This window comes from Lagopus muta, chromosome 3 (assembly GCF_023343835.1).
Source record: "Lagopus muta isolate bLagMut1 chromosome 3, bLagMut1 primary, whole genome shotgun sequence".
In the NCBI taxonomy this organism is placed as follows: Eukaryota; Metazoa; Chordata; class Aves; order Galliformes; family Phasianidae; genus Lagopus; species Lagopus muta.
Window position 1 is genome coordinate 87,585,560 of NC_064435.1, and position 17,984 is coordinate 87,603,543.

The window sequence follows — 17,984 nt, forward strand, 5'->3', positions numbered from 1 at the left end:
GCGGGAGTATTTCAGACCATAGTTTTTCTTAGGTCTGTCTTCTGCAGACTGTGCAACTGCTTTGCATCCTGCAAAGAAGCCGAGGGAGACATCTAGCAGGAAAAAATTCAACACACATAGTTTGGCAAAGTTTTGCTCTGCGGTTTTGTCATTGGAAAGAATTAGAAGATGTTTTTTTGTGCTTCTTCCCTCAAACCCTCTCAAAGAAAAAAAGCTTTGGTTTCACACAGCTCAGCCTTCAAAAGCTGATGCTGCCTGTTACCCACTGCTGCACTTCCTTCTCTGCTGTCTTCACAAAACCCCATGCTGACTGTTGCCTAACACCCAGCACTTTGTTGTGCTCTTACTGGGTAACACTTGGGCTTTTTTTTTTAATTTAATTACTGTGTGACATGAAAGTGGAGCCACGCAAATGCCAAGGGGGATAAGAGGTGCCCACTGCTCCCACTCAGCAGCCCTCAGTGCTGGGCTGGGTTTTCTGCAAGCATACCTGCCTCCAACCTGTTCCTACAAGTTAATCTCTCAGACTGTCTCAGCATATAGTGAGTTGCATCAGGTTCTGCCTACTTGAAAATACTTGACTTATCCCAGTAATTTCTAAACTGTTTTCCTATAAAGCCAAATGTTCCTTTGAAGATATTCTTGTAATTTTGCCTCTGGGATTAATTGTGGTAGGTATCTGTTTGTTATTTATTGAGTTTGTTTGTTTTTGTATTCAGTGATGATTGAAGCTGAAAGGGCATAACTATGTCGGACCTGATGTGCCACCTGTTCCCAGTGATCTGCTCTGAGAGGTGGATTCCTAGTTGTATCTCGTAGCTTCACCTGGCTCACTGCCCCACCTGCTTTAGGACTATTATGCATCCCTCCTGAGGAATCTGACCACCATTTATTTCACTTGAGTTTCACGTCACTGAAAAGTTCTTGGTGGCTTATCTTTGTCACTGGGCTGCTTTGTGCTGGTGTCCTTTGGCTTGGTGCTTATGATCAGATCCTGTGTTGCTGTACTGGAAGATTCTGCGTGCTATGACTGATGAAGCAATGCAAATAAGTGCAAATACTACTAATTTGTGCAAATAATGGATATGGTGCTCTAGCAGAAATACGTGAGTTACACAAACTCCCTTCTAGTAGTTGCAGGGAGTGTATAAACAGGAGAGGGGATGACTGTTTATGAGAGTGGATAGTGATAGAACAAGGAGGGATGGCTTTAAACTGAGACAGGGGAGGTTTAGGTTGGATATTAGGAGGCAGTTTTTCACCCAGAAGGTGGTGAGGCACTGGAACAGGAGGCTGTGGATGCCCCATCCCTGCAGGCATTCAAGGCCAGGCTGGATGTGGCTCTGGGCAGCCTGGTCTGGTGCTTGTCCACCCTGCACATAGCAGGGGGTTGGAACTGGATGAGCATTGTGGTCCTTTTCAACCCAGGCCATTCTGTGATTCTATGAAATTGGAATTTTTAAAATGGCTATGATTCCACCACTTGTGGAATAAATGTTGACATTTCTCAGGGGAAGTCTTGCATAAGAAAGCACTATGAATAATTTTGGAGGTGGGAAAAAAAATATGAATTACCCAGAAACTCCAGAGAAAGGAAAAGGTGCTAGAAAATCTTTAGTCTGTAACTTGGGGAAGAAGAAAGTGACACACAGTACCACTTCAGTCCTGGATCTTATCAATTATGAAGCTTGTAAAACAGGAAGGGGAAGAAAGTACTTGCTGAGTGACATGTAACATCTGGCCAGAAATTAAACATTCCAAAACGTTTCTGAAAATTCTTCTTGGTAACTTTGCTAAGCTATTTTAAACTCTTCTAAAATATTTTGCTTTGTACTCTTATGTAGTGAGACTAACAATATCGTGTTGCTTGCTGTATACCCCTAGATATACCCAGCTGGGCTTGTACTGCTGTGCCCAGCTGAAGGATGCTGTTGATGTTCACTAAAACTACCAAATGCAATTGTTTGAAGTTCACACGAGGAAGTTCCAAGTGTTTAACCACAAAAGCAAGGGCAAAATGCTGTCATTCATGTGTTACGAGACAAGTTCAGACACAAAGTTTTGATATGTGGGCCAAACTTGAGGGTTTCTTTTTCTTTTTTTTTGTATGGATGGAGTTGCTGCAAACCTCTGGATTTTTAGTCTTCAGCGTTTTCCCTTCTTCTCACACCTGGTTTTGAGATTCTCTTTTATCTTTAATTGTATCCCTTTGGCCTAGTATTCCCACACCCTGAATTGTTCCTTTTTCACCCCTCCTTTCTTTTCTCTTACAGTGTGCAGGCTGGAAAACCACTTAGTTGAAAAAAAAAAAAAAAAAAAAAGCAAAATGTATTTTTCCTTGTGAAATACCTGTAATCTTAATTAAATCCAATTACACTGTCTAAAATATTAGCTGAATGCTTTTGTTAACAGTTCACAGAGTGATGGCATTGAGGGGATTGGAAGGGACCCTTGAGATCATTAACTCCAAGCCCCTGCTGACCTTTTCAAAGAGGTCCTTGGATTATAGAGCTGATGTCTCATGCTGATGAGCAGAGAGATCTCACACCTTTAGAAGGTGGCTGCTGATGGGCCACCTGAGGATGGGGACATGGTGCCTGTGTTGACTAGAGGGATGTAGACAGTTCAGTCTTGCTCTGTCATAGATGTCTTAGTGCTTCACCCCTTCATGCAGAGTAGAGAAGAATGGCTTTAGCACTCATGCTGTTAGTCTGTAGGTTTATAGGTTTCGTGTGCTTTAATTCACCTTTTAACAAGCTTGAAGTTTTCAAGCAGCGGCCAGCAAAAGGATGTCGGCTATCCAAAACCAAATGCATATAAAGTAATTTATTTGGAGCCTTCTGTAGGTCACAAATCAAAGCAAAATGCATAAACTACATGGCCAGTCCAGAAATATCTGTCTTACAACTCCATAGCACAATGAATTATTTTATTTTTGTTCACTGAGGAGCAGAGTACGATGTTACTCTTAGCAGCAAGTTTAAAGAATGAGCATAGAAAGTACTCGGAATTTTTCAAACTGATTGACTAAACAACATTCTTCACAAAGAGTTATTTGGATAAACTTCATTAGGTATAAAACTTCTTTTTCCTCTTTTCTATCTAGTCAGGCAATGTTCTTTCCATTCTTAGGCTATCAAATACCCCTATATCAAATTTCAGTAACTTGAGCAGGATGGAAGAGTTAAGAATGGTTTCCAAAGACAGTAGATTTTGTTTCTGTCTAGGAAGAAAATTCATGTCAATGACAGTTTTCGTTGTAGTCTGTGTGTTACATAGTTTAACAGTTTGGTTTTTTTCAATTCCAATGTTGTACACAGTTTTCCTTTGAGCTGAATGGAGCTCATCTTCAGGCATCATCTTTCTGATACTACTCTTGCTCCACCTTGCTTTTGTGTCGGTAGCTTTAATGCAAATGTGAAATCACTGAAAGCACAACCACCATGATTGAGAGAAAAATTGCTGACAAGAAGAGGAGAACAGATATCTAGTTCTTCTCTTGATATATTGTGTAGTATTTCACTGATGGAATGTTGATAATATTGGAACTTTCTGGTCCTCTCAAAGCCATCCTTTCAAGTGGCAAAGGGAGAATTTAACTTGCACTACTGCTACCAATGCTCAGACTTACATGGGTACGATACGGATTATATAGCTATGATCCTTTTCAATAGGAAAGTAGCTTTGTGTGTGTGTGCATTTGTGTACTTGAGAGACTGGCTTTAGCTTTCTTAACTGGAATGTTTTCAACTTGGGTGAAAGTTTCACAAATGTTTTCAAATTTAAAGATCTGTTGAATTGTTTAAACAAAGCCATTGGTCTCTCCTTTGACAGTGAAATATTTAGTACACCTTGGGATTGCAGTAAATAGACACGTGTCCTCATGATGAATGTGGGGTAAAAGCCTAAACCTACAGATGCTGTGAAGTCTGCCTTTCCCATTGTGCCAGTATTCTGTTTGATGAAATGAAATGCTCTTATTAACACTGCTTGGTTTGTTTGTTTGCTTGAATAGGCAAAACGAAGGCTGGAGCTGGGAGAAAGTGGCCACCAGTATCTTGCTGAAGGACTAAAGACTCCAAAGGGGAAAGGAAGAGCTGCAACAAGAAGTCCAGATAGCCCAAAAAGTAAGGGGATTTGTGACATGCTTTGTGGGACAGTTTTTTTATTTTACTAGCTTGAGATCAGATTGAACTAACTTCATTGCCAAGTCAATGACAGAATCATCGAATATCCCATGAGGAAGTGAACCCTGAGGATCATAGTGTCCAACTCCTAGCTCCATGTGGAACCACCCAAAATTCAAGCCCTCTGTCTCAGAGTATTGTCCAGATGCTTCTTGGGTCCATGGGGAGTCTGTTCTAGGGACTAACCACCCTGTCAGTGAAGAATCTTTTCCTAACACCAGTCCCGACCCTCCCCTAACACAGCCTCATGCTGTTCCCTTGGGTCCTGTCCCTTCCACCAGAGAGCAGAACTCAGTGCTGACCCTCCTCTCCACTCTGAGGAGCTGCAGGCTGCTATGAAGCCTCCCTCAGCTCCTCTACTCTGGGCTGAACAAGGCAAGGGACCTCAGCCACTCCTTGTATGTCTTGCCCTCCAGACCCTTCAGCATCTTTGTAGCCCTCCTTTGGATGATCTCCAGTAGCTTTATGTCCCTTTCACCTTGTGGCACCCACAGCTGCATAAAGTGCTCGAATGAGGCTGCACAGCATGTGGGACAATCCTTTCCCTCACCCGGTGGCAGTGCTGGGCCTGATGCATCCCAGGGTCCAGTTGTCGCTTTGGGCTCCCAGGGCACAATGCTGACTCAGATTCAAAGTTAGAATAGTATGTTTATTGCTGAGCTCACCTGGATGCAAGTGTACCAAATTCAACCATGCAGCCAGCCATGCACCATGTGGTTGCAGTCTGTCCCACTGCAGGCTGACCTGGAGGCCTCCTCAGCCAAGAACACCTATTTGGGGGCTCCTGTGTGAAATGAATGTGGAGGAATATAAATATTATAGAGGGTTCAAATGCACTTATGAGGTAGGGCTAATAAAGCTGGCCTCCTCTTCTGCTAACATGCAGTAGCTGCTTGGCAGGGCTTTTTTTTCCAAGCAGGGACTTGCAAAGAGCAGTAGCTGTGCTTCGATCGTGTGACACTCTAAATGCTTTTTGTGTAGTTTGAATTGTCTTCTGTCTCTGCATTGTGACTAGATTATTGCTGTCACTGTTTAGGTGCTGCAAATATTGATTTTTTTTACATTGCTACTGCCTCAGGAAGTAGGTTTTCTGCAGCAGGCATTGGAGAATGTAGCTTTGCCACTTGTGTTGAGGATTTCAGGAGAATTGCCTGAGTGCTTGCAGAGGGAGGAGTTTGCAGTAGAAGAATTGGGAAAGGCTGACATTGGGGCAGCAAGGGTGGTGTTTGAAGGGAAAAAGATACAAAGAAATAGCTACTTGCCCTTCTTCCTAAATGCTTGTTTTTATTGGGACAGAGAAGGAATGTGAAATTATCTGAAAATGTGGGCTTTAAGAAGAGAATTTAAACTACAGTTGTTTTAATTAAACCAAACTTCATTCAGCTACATAAAGTCTGTTTTTAAATTGAAGTGCATTCTCACACAAGTTCCATACCATTCAGAGCACAGGATTCTGTTGCAGTGTTGACAGGTCTGTACAGAGGACTTCCCTGCTGGAATGCCTTCTGTTTGAGGTGGCGGTTGTGTCGCCTGTTGCTCTTCCCATGCTGATCCTCTTATTCTTTCCCAAACCCCAAATATAAATAACAAATAAACAGAAATAACCCCTCATTTGGCTCTAAATATACATGGTCTCCTAACTGAAATGACTGTTACTGTTTTTCAGTGCAGACAAGCCCTGACCACCGACAAATAAGATACAACAGGTTTTCTTTCCGAGCCAACAGTCCATTGGTTTTCTTTGAAAAGCTCCCATATTCTTTAAAGTGGTAGCCTGAAGTTTTGCCTTTAGGTGTAGGATGTCTGTTTAGACTGACCTGTACAAGTAAGTGTGGGACCTGAACCTTGAGAATATGATTGTGGCCACTGGATCTGCCAAAGATCCATCCTGTGTGACACTTCGCCTAACCTAATGCAAATGAAAGGTTTGAGAAGTACAGCCACTGGTTTGATAACAGTGTTGATCTTCCCATAGGGAAGCTTTCAACCCAGCAGACTTGTAATAGCGGTCATCTTATTTTCCTTGATGGAAAAGCCCTGAATGTTTACAGTTGATTTTTTTTTTGCTGATCTATGTGTTTTAACTCTTAAAAGCTCATCTGTTAAACATATTGATGTTACGTTTACATGTGAAAATAGAGAATCGTAAGATTCAAACTGTTTGCAGACTTCTTATTTAATAGAAGTGGGTACTGTTGCCTAGTTTGAACATTGTTTGGTTATGGAGAAATGATTATAAATTGCATCTCATGTCAATGTCATCTAATTGACTTGAGCTTTTTGTAAGTCATGAAGACCGGCAGGATGGAATCTGTCATCTTGTTCTCCCACTGAAGTACACCTAAGTCTTGTTCAATTGCATGAGAAGCACTTGTCTTACAAGAGGAAAAAATCAAACCCTGATGAAAGCTGGCTATCAGCCTGATGAAAAAGAGTGATTCGGTGGTGTTTTTTGCTTGGTTTTTTTTTAGCATTGCTGCCAGGATAAATAGATACTAAAAATACCATCAAGAATTCACATAGCGAAAGCCTAAGCAGAATTTTGCTATATGCAACTGTCAGACTAATGGAAATATTTGCATTTTAAAAAGTGCGTATTTGCTCATGTACCTGTGATTTTTTGGAAAAGTACATCTTGAAATACAAATAAATACCCAGTGGTAAGTTGCCTCTTAATGCAGAGGTTTGAGAGATTTCCTTAGTAAAAATGAAAGAAATGTCTGTCATGTGTATCCTTTCATTACTGGATGCTGCTTTTGGAACTAATATGAGAAAACTGATTTGTCTGTTGTTTTGCTTTTTTTTCTTTCCAAGCCCCAAAATCTCCTTCAGAAAAGACTCGGTATGATACATCGCTTGGCCTCCTTACAAAGAAGTTCATTCAGTTGCTGAGCCAATCTCCTGATGGGGTTTTAGATTTGAACAGAGCGGCGGAGGTCCTCAAGGTGCAAAAAAGGAGGATTTACGATATCACCAATGTACTGGAAGGCATCCATCTCATTAAGAAAAAATCCAAAAACAACATTCAGTGGATGTGAGCATTCATTATCCTTTTCCATTCCTCCTGGCTGGTTTCACTGTTACAGGGTAGCAACACTTCTCCCACCTTCTATTATAGCACTTTGCTTCAAGTAAGCATCCAGAATGTCTTCTAGCCGGATAAAGCTTTCTTTTTCAGTTAATTAAGGCAGACTTTCAGTGTATAAATAGTGTTTGTCAGGGAAATTATCAATCCAAATTTGTCTGAAAGCTGGATTAACTGATCTGTTTCTGCAGATGGAAGAAGTTTTTGTGTACTCATCTTTACCTACTGTCCTCCTCATTCTTTTTCAAGGTGTGGTTAGAGAGGGGGGCATTACAAGCAAGACTTTGTAACTGCTTAGCAATGTCCAACTTTGCCATCTTGCTGGCAGTTCTAAAACGTTGTCAAAATAAAAAGATTGTTTTTCTGGAAAGTGTAGTCTGTGTTGATACACAGTGGGCAGATTTAGGGGAAAAGGACTCAGAAGTTGATGTGCAGTGTATAACTCTGCTTTTCCATTTTCCTGTGGCATAGTGTCTCACTTTACAAGCATTCAAACGATGTCTTTGTTCTTTGGATTCCTAGGGGCTGCAGTCTGTCAGAGGATGGTGGCATGATGGCACAGCGTCAAGGCCTCACGAAGGAGGTGACTGAACTGACTCAGGAAGAGAAGAAACTGGATGAGCTAATCCAAAGCTGCACACTGGACCTGAAGCTGCTAACAGAGGACTCAGAGAATCAGAGATATCCTTTTTGCCAAAACCTCAGCAAGGATCAGTTTCCTTGCTGTTCCCTAAACACCAGGAGAATTCTTTCCAGTAACGTGATACAAACCATCAGATGATTCCACGGTCGGCTAACTGGTTTTAATGTATTTTTATCTAAAAGTTACTTAAACCACGCTTGCACCTGTAGTACTTCAGAAACACCAACCAAAGAAAGCAGTATATGAAGTAGCCTATGACATCCATGTTCTCCTAAAGCAGAACCAAGAATCTAGCTGATTAATGAGCAGCAACATCCAAACCCCTGTGTTTTTTAGACTATTTGCAGCCTAGATCATGTCCCATCCTGTGTGTGCAAAAGGTGGGAAGACAGAGTCTGTACAAGCTCACAGAGTTTGTGTGTTCATGAGTGTGTACTCACTGTGTGATGCATTTATTGCATTAAACTGTGTTTGTACATTACAGGCACAGAGTGGAAAAAAGTGAAGTTGAGAGTCAGTTTAGTATGCAGCTTGCACAAGAAATTCAAATTTCTCTGATTTGAGAGTCTACAGTTAAAAATATATGAAGGTTTTATGAACTCTCAGAATGTCTATTTCAGACTACATTATTTAATGTAATAGCAATGCTCAATTGCATGCAGCTCGTAGAACTTCTGATGTTCTGTCTGCTAAAACAGACATGTAATTAAGCAGTTCTCATTTTCAGTAGATTTCTCACCTACTAGCAATGGAGAGTATTTTAATGAATGCTGATATGAAAGATATTATTACTTTAAATTGTATTTCTTAAAGACCATCTAATAAACTGAACTTTTTCTTAGGATGTAAGTATGGGAGCATCAGTAGAAAGTAATCTGAACAATGTAGATATTGTTTTTTTGATTATGCTTACATCTCAAAATGCATATGAAAGGAAGATTGCCAAGAAGCCTGGGGAATAGGGTCAGCACTGTCCTCAGACAAGAGCTTGGTAACATAGAGATTTAAGTGAGACAACACAGTATTATGATTCCCTATTTTTTCAAGCACTGACTGGGTAGAGACCCCTGCACTTCATCCCCTGGGGAGCCAGCAGCTGGATGAGGAAAGATCATTGTGGGCATTAGCACGTAGGAGAGTGTAGTCCCAGAATCCTGTGACTTTAAGTTTATCAATAATACTAGCAATTAGGGGGGAGGGGAAGCAAAAATGTTAATCACAGAATCACAGAATGGCCAGGGTTGGAAGGGACCTCAAGCATCACGAATCTCCAACCCCCTGCCACAGACAGGGCCACCAACCTCCCCATTTAATACCAGACCAGGCTGCCCAGGGCCCCATCCAACCTGGCCTTGAACACCTCCAAGGACGGGGCATCCACAACCTCTCTGGGCAGCTGTTCCAGCACCTCACCACTCTCATAGTAAAGAACTTCCCCCTGACATCCAACCTAAATCTTCCCCCCCTCAACTTAAAATCATATCCCCTGCCCTTCCATTATTTACCCTTGTAAAGAGCTGACTCCCCTCCTGTTTGTAGGTTCCCTTTAGGTACTGAAAGGCTGCAATGAGGTCACCCTACAGCCTTCTTTTCTCCAGGCTGAACAAGCCCAGCTCCCTCAGCCTGTCTTTGTAGGAGAGGTGCTCCTGTCCCCTGATCATCTTTGTGGCCCTCCTCGGGACCCTCTTGATAAACCTGAGGATGGATCTGATTGCACCTCTGTGCTGTCTTCAGCTAATATCACTGAAGCTGTGGGGTGGCTTAATGACTGCTTAACCTCTACAGCCACAGTTTCTGCTTCTGAAGATGTTTTATTTTTACTTGTGATTAGGTAGGGCCAAAACATTGTTTGCTTTTGTGCTTTTTAGTTTCTTTTTTACAAACAAAGTCAGAAAGTAACTGATTGTGACTTTGTTTGGGTATGTGACCAGCATTAGTTTGGGGACCTGTTGGCTACAACACTGGAGATTGCTGTTGTATTTGAAAAACATGCAATCCCTTCCTTTGCTCATATCTTGACAGGCACTGCTGTGGTAACTTGTAGTATGCGTTTGAGAACCTTGACTCTTCTTGTAGAAGTGGTAAAAGCCATTTCCATGAAATTCCATGTTGCCTCCTGACCCATTTGCTTTGCCTTTGGTCCAGTTTAGGTGTGAAATGTTTTGGTGTGTTGAGGTTGGATAGTTTGTCTTGCTGTGCAGGAGCATGTACTAAAATCTTTCACATTTCACATTTATGCTCAGAAAATATAATGATAAATTAGACTCCTTTGCTATGGCATAAACACTGTGCTAGATAACTCAGTGATGACAAAAATAAAGAGCTGGCAGTCCTTACATGTAATAACAGCTGTTTGCTGTTCTGAGCACTCAGTTACACAGGTCAGTGGCTGAGGCACCACTGTTCAGTAATGCACCAAAATGCTCATTGGTTTGAACAAATCCATGATAAGCAGCAAAATATTCGTGTTCATTCCATGTTTATGCAGAAATCAACTCTCTGCAATGGGAGGATGTTCAGTGTAACTTTGAGAAAGCGGAAAAACAGTTCAAAGATTTTACTTTTTCTAATAAGCTAAACATATCGTAATCTGGGTTGGAAAATTCCTTAATGTGATTACATTAGCTTATGTGACATACCAAGATATTAGAAAAATTAGTGGCCTTAAAGACCAAACTGTTATAGTTGTGAAAGCTCCTCCAGAAACAAGACTTGAAGTGCCTGACCCAGTGGAGGTAAGGAGAATGTGGGTTATTCTGCCAGGCTCTACATTTTTCTATACGTGGAGCAAATGAGTTTTACTGTGGAAACTGGTGCCCAAGTTGGATTCTGTTGGCATACAATTCCAAGGGGAATCTTAATCATTTTGCACAAAGTAATCTTTATTTGATCTTTTTCTCTTAGTTCCAGCCTTTCCTTCAGAGTAATCCATGCTGTTTACAGCTTACTCTCTTTTGCCATTCTGTATGTAAAAAATGAGCTCTTCTTCAGTGGTTGATAATTCCTGTAAAATCTTTCTCTCAAGGCTTATGACTATTATTTTTCTAGCTTTAAGCAGTTTTAGTCTTAAAGTCCATGGATAACTCAAAGTCCTGAGCATCTCAGGGACCTGTGTTACTGATATACTGATTAGAAGAGAAACACAGTTTCATGTGGGATTCTCTTTTCTGAAGTACCAAAGTTATTGTTGAAGCTTGTGTTTCATTTCTAGAATCTTTTCTGACCTTTCCTTCTTCCATTATCATCTCTGTTGAAATTTATTTTAACACACTGATGTAAAATGTCTTACATTCTTCTAGCATGCTTTTGTTTATCACTGTAAAATCTGTAGAGGTTGGGGGTTTCCCTTTCTATTTAAAGAACTTCAGAAGCTGCCTGTGTTCATCTCTCTCTCTCTCTCTCCTCTGTTGCCCCTTGGTGCTTAAGCCACAATCTATCTTTGAGTGCCAGCTTTTGCCTGTAGGACATTTGGTTCTCGTTCCTTTACCCTCTTTTTGTTTCTTTTTTTATTTCAGGTAGATATCTAGGGTGAATTAGTCGCTTCTCGTTTCCTTTCTTGATGTCACAATTACAGAGGAAAGTGTTCAGGTGGTTTTGGTTTGAAGATATCCTCAGGGAGCAGCTTCACGTCATTTCTCTCATGTCTTATGAACCACATGACTCAGCTGCTCCTGGGATTTTAGCTCATGGTGGCAAAAGCGTGCTGCATTATAGTTCCTGGTTAACATGGCAGACCCACGTGAATTGGGCAAATGTAAATGCTGTGCATGAGCCACAGCTTTAGGGAGTCAAAAAACATCTTATTTCTTCACTCAAAAGCATTCAGAGATGAGGCTGAAACACAAAATCCTCCGTGCTGTGTACTTTGCCCTGTGTTACTCCTTTGTCACTAACACTGGGCTGGTTCCATGAGCACAGAGCTCCCTGCTCCTGGCAGGCAGTAACAGACTCCATGCTGTCACTCCTTCACTTGTGGTTTCCATCTTTTTCTTTTTTCCTGGCACCGTCCTTAACTTCCTCTTTGAATGCAGATATAGATTTAGGAAGAAAAAAACAATTGCTACAGTGAGGAAGGAGTATCTTTTATCAGTGTCTATCTATATGTGTGTAGAATTCTGTTTCTTTCCCCTAAGCATTACTCTTTTACGTTTTTGAGTGAAATTGGGCAGATAAAGAGAGATGCACACTATGATTAAAAGTAGTACCTAAGCCTCCCGTATCCTGTATAACCACTCACTCATTTGATTTTTCCTATATATTTCTCTTGTTTGCAGCTATATTTCAGTGACTTTTTCTGCTTACCTCAGTCACCAACTGTATGTTCTCCAGCTCCCGTTCTCCCCATCTTCTTGCTCTCTAATTACCTACAGCGTTACTCTAAGTATTCCTCGCTGTTATCTGTGCCCTGAGGTATCCCTGTTTTGTTCTTGTTCTCTGTATTTGAAATGCTGCATACAGTGCCATGTAATGCCAAAGCATAAATAGCATGAAGAACATTTTGTCAAAGAACACAATAAAATGCATTTTAAATAAGCCTGCCAAGAAGTATATGACATCTGAATTCATGTTTGTTTGTTATTTCCTTCCTCCCTTCCTCCCTTCCTTCCTTCCTTCCTTCCTTCCTTCCTTCCTTCCTTCCTTCCTTCCTTCCTTCCTTCCTCCCTTCCTCCCTTCCTCCCTTCCTCCCTTCCTCCCTTCCTCCCTTCCTCCCTTCCTCCCTTCCTCCCTTCCTCCCTCCCTCCCTCCCTCCCTCCCTCTCTATTAATATAATACAGCCATAGCAGGTTCATATTCCATAGAGGCATTTATTGCTTTTCCTTCATTACACTATGAACAACTTTGGAGATTTTCTGTCTGGCTGCAATATGCCACCTTGCTTTATTGCATCAGGGTGTGAAAGCTAAGAAAACTTCTTGAGATGAATTAAGAGATCCTGCTGCCAGGAACATCTTTAAAATTAGTGTTGCTTCCTTTGCTTCTTTGAGGGGGGAGCAGAAGTATGTTTCTAAACAGGCTTTGTGATGAAAATGCCTTTGTTGTTGTTTGGAAAAACATCCCCTGGTGAACAGGTGAACTTTCAGCAATTTGATTTCAGTGTGAATCGGTACCAAAGGTTTTCTCTTTTTGAAGGTTGTTCTGACACCTTTTTGAAGCAGGAGTGTTTACACAGACACATCCAATGTTAGTGTTATAAATAATGACTTGGATACCATAGTTCTTTTCCACCAGAATACTCCAGGTTATGATGGGTGTTAGAAAATGTTAGGAGTCCTTTATAACTCTCTGGTTATGATACAACACACAGTGGACTTCACTCTTCTGTGTGCCCTCAGTTAGTGCACGGATCTCAGAAGTCTTTCATGTCTTCACAGCTGTATGGTGAACTTCAGTTTTTTTTTTATTAGTAAAAACATGCATTCAAAGATTTTGTTGCTCACACCACCTTAAGAACCTTCTGTGAGTCTCAGTGTTCTGTGTGTGTACATCACTGTAACATCTTACTGCCTTTGTTCTGTTAGCAGAGTGCATTGATACATTTATCTAGTACTCAAGGACCTATTGAAGTTTATCTGTGCCCAGAGGAAAACGATGCTCTCAGTCCAATGAAAACCTACAGTCAGGACCACAATGGAAACATTTCCAAAACCATTTCCAAAGGTAAAATGATTACTTTCTAATACTGAAAGTCTTTCTTCATGCTTTATACAAGATTCATTTGTTGACTTCTGTTACCCAGCTTTTCTTTTTTGGCTTTAATTTTCAGAGAAGTGAAAAGCTAAGGTATCCATTTTCCACTGTGTCCTTCCAATGTATATTGAGGGGGAAATGTTTCCTCTCTCCATTTTAAAATCAGTGTCATGTTTGCATATGGTATGGAGCTATGTAAGCAAAGTTTGAGACACACTGGGAAAAAAGAATTGTCCCTACAATATTTTCAAGCAGGGTAGTTGCAGCAGAGATCAATCTCAACACCAGGCAAAGATCTCAGTGTGTTGGTATCCAGAGCTGCGCAGTGTCACTGATGACAGCTGTTGCATAGAAGGGTTGCACTTTGAAGTCCTTCAGGTTTGTGAGTTCCTCTTTAAAAAAAAAAAAAGTCATCATTCATTTTATTCAGTAGTTGTTTAAATCTTGGATTTTTTATTCCTTTTTTTTAACTGGAAAAATCAGTGGTGATTGAAACGTGTGACTTTGTGAGAAGCCCTTTGTAAGATCAAAAACAGGCGGGAAATGTTCTGAACAGGAGGTAACTTTTTGCTTAAATGATGGTTTATGAGAGGCTGTTATGCAGCTGTTACTTTGTGTGATCCAAGTCTAATAGTTTTAACGGGATTCAATGTATCACCTTTATTTATTTCCCCCTTCTACAGAAGTGGCTTCTGTTAACTCAGGACAAGGTGACTGCTCAGTAAATATGGCAACCATCTCTCCATTGGCTTCTCCAGCCAACCTTCTACAGCAGACCGAGGACCAAATTCCCTCAAACTTTGAAGGACCATTTGTGAATTTGCTGCCTCCTCTGCTTCAGGAAGATTATTTGCTGAGCCTCGGGGATGAAGAAGGCATCAGCGATCTCTTTGATGCTTATGATTTAGAGAAGCTTCCTTCGTTGGTGGATGAATTTATATACAGCTGATTCTCTTAAATGAAGCGTGTGTCTAAATCATGTTTTTTAATGGAATTGGAACACGTCCATTCATTCTGTTGTCCCCTGCTTACCGTAAAATAGCATTATTGAATAAAGTAGGCTCTTGAACGCTGCTGATATTTTAATGAAATTCTCCCTAGAATACTAGAAAAAGGTCTTCTCCTTGACCCTACGCTCCAGTGCCTCGCGAGTCAGCAAGGGCGAGCAGGTGACCGTAGAAGTTCTGTATTCACACTCCCCCAGTCTCTGCTTTCCATGACAAGTGGGTTAATGGAGAAGGGCTCAATGAACTGGCTTAGGCGCAAATAACAGTTTTATAATAGTATTTCAGGTCGTGCCTTCTGCAGAGAATGCATGTCTTTTGAGTGTCACCACATGGACCGTAACTGCAGCACACGTAAATATGAAGTAATGCAGAAGAGTGAAATGAGCTTCTTCAGCTACTCGTGGGAATGTTTGAATTGCTGTCATAATGCTCGTTTTGAGCCGCATACGTGTCTCATTATGAGGTCAAATACTTATGTCCTTAAAAGCTTTTCATAAAAAATACACTGTAAATGTAGTGTATATTGCGAATATTGGAAAGTATGAAGTTCTGCCACTTGTCGTAGTAATCACAGATTTTTAAATAATGCTTGTGTGTGCGTGTGAAAGTAGTTTTTGTTGGTTGGTTGTTTTTTTAAACTAGAACGAAGATGCACAGTTCAATTTCACTGCCCCCAGTGTGCATTAGAACTGGTACATAATTTTTTGTGGTACTAAGTGGGGCTTTGTGTTAAGTGCCTACTAGAGATGCACTGTGGGTTTTTCCCTCTATGGAAAACACTTATGCCAAGCTTTGTTCAATATGTCATATTTATCTCAGTGGGTTTGCTTCCTCTGCTTCCAGCTTTTTATAATTCTCTTTGCCAGCAAAATGGAACTAATTTCTTTCTTTTTTTTCTTCCCAAAGGACATAATTGTAAGTACCACATCAACTGAATTGCATTTATTTTTTGAAGATCTTTGGTAGCATAGTATAATACCAATATTTATTTTTCTGAAAGTGAGAGGAATTCTAAGAAGTCTTACTTTTTTTTTTTGAGTGTAAAGTATGTTGCCATGTTCTGGGCTAAATGAACGTTGATTAGATTATGCCCATGTAATCCTTTGGTTTGCATTACTGTTGTGCTTATCTGACATACTCAGAAAATTAGTACTATTTGTACTGTAGTAGGATATTACGTACGCAGGTATTCTGGTACCATTGAGTTGCTGCTATGAAAGCTCACACATGAAAAGGCAAGAAGTCACAGTACTAAAAAGAAAACTATATGACTGTGTGAGTTTTGGAATATAACAAATGTATAAAGGGCAACACATAAAGAACTGTTAAACAGTGTTAAGTGTGTGTTTATATGTACAAATGTGTGCATAGATCATTCAGCAGTTGTATTTAAGTTGATATATGTTTCAACTCACACTTTAGTTACCTAGCAGTTTTGTATAATAGAATTAACTTGTAAACACTGCCAGAATATTTTTTAGCTGGTTTGTAATTTTTTAAGAGTTTTTTTAGATGTGGATCTGTAAATAAAATTGTAGTATTTAAAGTTTCCGTCTTGTGGAAGAGGAAAGTAAAAGTTGTGTGAGCATGAAGATTTGTGAGACAAAGGGGCACTTTTGAGGGGGGAGAAGAAAATGAAGACTAATGCAGACCATCTCTTTATGTACAAATTAAACACTTGTCCCAACGTGCGTGGGCAAAATACTAATCTAATTTAGCTTTGCATTCTATGCTAGTTTTAAAACATTCTGTAAAATACTGTAAAAAAAAAAAAAAAAAAAAAAAAAAGGAAAAATACGACAACAAAAAAAAAAGCTTTTATGGTAAGTTTTGTAAATAGATTTATTAAAGGATGACCTGTTCTCTAGCTGTGATCTTACCACTTCAAATGGATGTAATTTGAATAAATTTTGTATGGTAATGAATCAATAAAAAGGATTTTTTAAAGAGTTTAGATTCATGTACTGCTTTTTAAAATCTTTTCTGGTGCCTATCGTGCTTCTTAGTGGAGACTAACTAATTGTACTGTTATTGTCAGTGCTTCTCATACTCAGTTGGCATCAGCTATATTTCAATTCTATTTTTTTAATTATATTAACAAGCTATGTCTTTTTTTTTTTTTTTCTAAGCCAGAGTGAAACAAGATTAAAAAAAAAAAGAGATGTAGGACACATAGTAGGAGATCCAGAAACAGTAATACCATATGTCTGCTTTCATCAGTTCCCTCCCCCTAAATTATCACAGAACTGTAGGGGTTGGAAGGGACCTCCAGAGATCATCGAGTCCAACCCCCCTGCCAAAGCAGGTTCCCTACAGCAGGTCGCACAGGTTGGCATCCAGGCAGGTCTTGAACATCTCCAGAGAAGGAGACTCCACCACCTCCCTGGGCAGCCTGTTCCAGTGCTCCATCACCCTCACATTATGAGCAGACTTTTTGGACGCTTCATAAAAGCTCGGTTATTCTAGAGATAAATAGCATGAAAGACATTGTTGAGGATGTTAGCTTTCCTCCTGGTAATTTTCCAGAAGTCTCCCAATTGTAGCTTGAAAAAAAAGTTGTATTTACTGGTGAGTCACCTCCAACACTCATACACCAGGTGCACGTTGACTTGTTCTCCCTTTCCGGTCCTGGTGCTGCACCTTTCTAGATGCATCATCAATAAACTGTTAAAAGACAAAAAATACCAGGATAATCGAATCACAGTCACATCTAAGTTTGCTTAATTATTGCATTTCTGAGCAAGTCATGTATTTTCTCCCTTGTGCACAAGGGGAAGGCAGTATTTTTATCTTTTTATCTACCTATCTGTTCTCCAGTCTCCGTGCATATTAATACTGAAGGGAGGATTACAGAGATCTTCTGTTCTTCTGAATTCACAAGAAGTAATCATAGGCCTACAGGACTGTTTTCTCTGAGCTCCGCTTATAGTAGTAATTACTGTAAATGCCCTCTTTCTATCCTGTCTGTCATGGTTTCCTGACCCATTCTCAGTTTCTGTCGCACAGCTGCCATGAGCATTTATTAATTTTTCCCCAGGGTCTGCTTCTGATTGCTATTTTTCTCATCATTCTCGCTCCTCTTGACTTTGCTTTCTGCATCTGCTTTGTAAACTTGAGATGCACCTAAGCTGCAGGTAAAAAAACAAAAAAAGCCCAACACAGTTGAAATATTTTTCTGCTGCCCTGAACTAGCACCATGTGCCTCAACATTATTCAGCATGCAAATATTTATTTCAAGTAGGCATTATTGTGGCCTATGAGTGCTGCATTTCTTGGTTGCTGGCAAATAGGAAAAGGATTCTACAACATCTGTCAAAACTAGACTGACTGATTGGCAACAACATCACCCTTAACAGAGGAGTTAAATGCCCTTG

The 17,984-nt window shown here is 40.3% G+C and overlaps 1 protein-coding gene across 4 annotated transcripts in view; it reads left to right on the top strand.

Moving 5' to 3' along the window:
* Positions 1 to 16,374, top strand: part of E2F3 (E2F transcription factor 3) — a 42,875-nt gene extending 26,501 nt beyond the window's left edge. For 2 of the 4 annotated variants that reach the window (XM_048940104.1, XM_048940106.1), the window contains exons 2-7: positions 4,016 to 4,127; positions 7,002 to 7,221; positions 7,795 to 7,953; positions 10,536 to 10,650; positions 13,435 to 13,573; positions 14,287 to 16,374. In XM_048940104.1, the coding sequence (XP_048796061.1) occupies positions 4,016 to 4,127; positions 7,002 to 7,221; positions 7,795 to 7,953; positions 10,536 to 10,650; positions 13,435 to 13,573; positions 14,287 to 14,552 (1,011 nt within the window). In that variant the 3' untranslated portion in view covers positions 14,553 to 16,374. Of the gene's footprint in view, positions 1 to 4,015; positions 4,128 to 7,001; positions 7,222 to 7,794; positions 7,954 to 10,535; positions 10,651 to 11,430; positions 12,458 to 13,434; positions 13,574 to 14,286 lie in introns of those variants that run through there. The other 2 variants (XM_048940105.1, XM_048940107.1) reach the window with 2 other exon arrangements.
* The last annotated feature ends 1,610 nt before the right edge of the window (positions 16,375 to 17,984 follow it).